The sequence below is a fragment of the Sorex araneus genome, chromosome X (genome assembly GCF_027595985.1).
Source record: "Sorex araneus isolate mSorAra2 chromosome X, mSorAra2.pri, whole genome shotgun sequence".
In the NCBI taxonomy this organism is placed as follows: Eukaryota; Metazoa; Chordata; class Mammalia; order Eulipotyphla; family Soricidae; genus Sorex; species Sorex araneus.
In genome coordinates, this window is record NC_073313.1 from 126822328 (window position 1) to 126824017 (window position 1690).

General features: G+C 43.3%; 1 protein-coding gene across 1 annotated transcript; it reads right to left on the bottom strand.

Moving 5' to 3' along the window:
* Window positions 1-448: 448 nt before the first annotated feature.
* Window positions 449-1213, bottom strand: LOC101548764 (checkpoint protein HUS1-like). Its single transcript, XM_055123060.1, has one exon. The coding sequence runs from the start codon at window positions 1211-1213 to the stop codon at window positions 449-451; it is 765 nt and encodes a 254-aa protein (XP_054979035.1).
* Window positions 1214-1690: the final 477 nt, after the last annotated feature.

Here is a 1690-nt window from a genome sequence, read left to right on the forward strand (position 1 = left end):
TGTGAAATAATATATTTATCCAACTGTGCTCCAGTATTTTTACTTAAAATATTTTACCAGTAGGCCAGAAAGAGTATAGTGAGAAAGGCACTTGTCTTGCAAACGGTCAATCCCCTGTTCAATCTCTGGCACTCCGTATGGTTCCTTGACCACTGCTAGAATCCCTGAGACCAGAGTCTGGAGTAAGTCCTGAGCAGTGCTGGATGGCACCCCAAAACAAAAACAAAAACAAAAAATTGAATTACAGTGGTAACATAAGTGATATGTACAGGATATTTGCGGCCATAAAACCTCAAGTGACTTAGAACACATGCCCTGCTGCTTCTCCAGTATCCAACAGAGGCCCCCAGGGTCCTGCATATGTAACTTTGTTTCCATGACAAAGCAGGGATGAAGTACTGCAGGGACACATCTTCATGGAGCAAGTCAAAATGAACAATCTTGTTGTTCACAATATTGCATATAGCCTTTGTAGGATTTGTTGTCCAGCAAGAAGTTGTAGGAGCTTCTTAATGTCTATGTGCACTTCAGCCATTTGTTCTAGATTTCTATCTTGAGAAGTGTTTTCAGAGGCTAGTGGAGGGTTTCCAAGATCTTTAAAATGGGTTGTAACATACACAAGGTTGGTTTCTATTTTCAAGTTCAACTCTCCATTTTGATTTGCTTCAATAATAAGATGATTGCTGATGTTTTTCATTTTTTCCACAACACTCTTCATAATCTTCAAGACTGGTGAATAAATGCTAACATCAGAGGCTGGAGCTGTAGGTTCTTGCAAATCTTTCCACAATTTTCTAGGAATAACCTTTATGGGAATGTCATGTGTCACAATGCGACTAGTATTCAATGCAGATAACAATTCAATAGAAACAGTAAGGCAGGGGAAGTGTTTATTGGTTAGTTTTATTTTCAAGGCTCTAGCGTTCTGAGCAGTTTTCAGGGCACGAGATAAGTTTTCTGATGTCAGTTCTAAATAAATTTCACTATTTTCTGCCGAGACCCCTTCCATCTGAAATTCGCTGAAGAAGTTCTCCTGCTCCAGTTCACACCACATACTCACTCCCCCGCTGGCCACCTGGTCCCAGATGATGAAGTTCAGCTTCTCAGGGCTGATGCGGAGCGTGCAGGTCTTGGCTAGCTTGGCTATCATGTTACTGACCCGCGTGAAGTGGCTGAGACACGCCGCGTCCCCAATCCTGGCGCGGAACTGCATGGCTGGAAGCGGGGGCGAAGTGCGGCGGTGGCAGACGGGAAACGCCGCGCGCCAGGGTTTCCATGGGCCCTGCCGCGACTCTCCTTCAGGGTCCGGCTCTTCCTGATGTACTTAATGTGCATCATTAAGAAATGACCTTCAGTGTATCTTTTAACCTTCTTAAGCCTGAAGTCTATGTGGTCCAATACTAGCATGGCCACCCCACCCTTTTTTGAGGAGTTTTTTGCTTGGAGAATTTTTTTACTAGCTTTGACTCTGAGTATGTGTTTGCTTTGATTATTTAGCTGTGCTTTCTGCAGGCATTGGTGTGCTGAGTTCTACATTCTAGTTCATCCTGCCACTCTGTGCTTCATGATTGGTGCATTCAGTCCACTGACATTGTGATTATTGTGAAGGGAATTTTTGTCATCTTTATATAGGAGTTTGGTGTACATGTGGGGCTTGTCTTATCTTAAAGTAGCCCATTTAGTTCTTGTA

What these genes read in the sequence shown, in the direction of transcription:
- LOC101548764 (XM_055123060.1), bottom strand. Translation starts at nt 1,213, where the DNA reads ATGCAGTTCCGCGCCAGGATTGGGGACGCGGCGTGTCTCAGCCACTTC.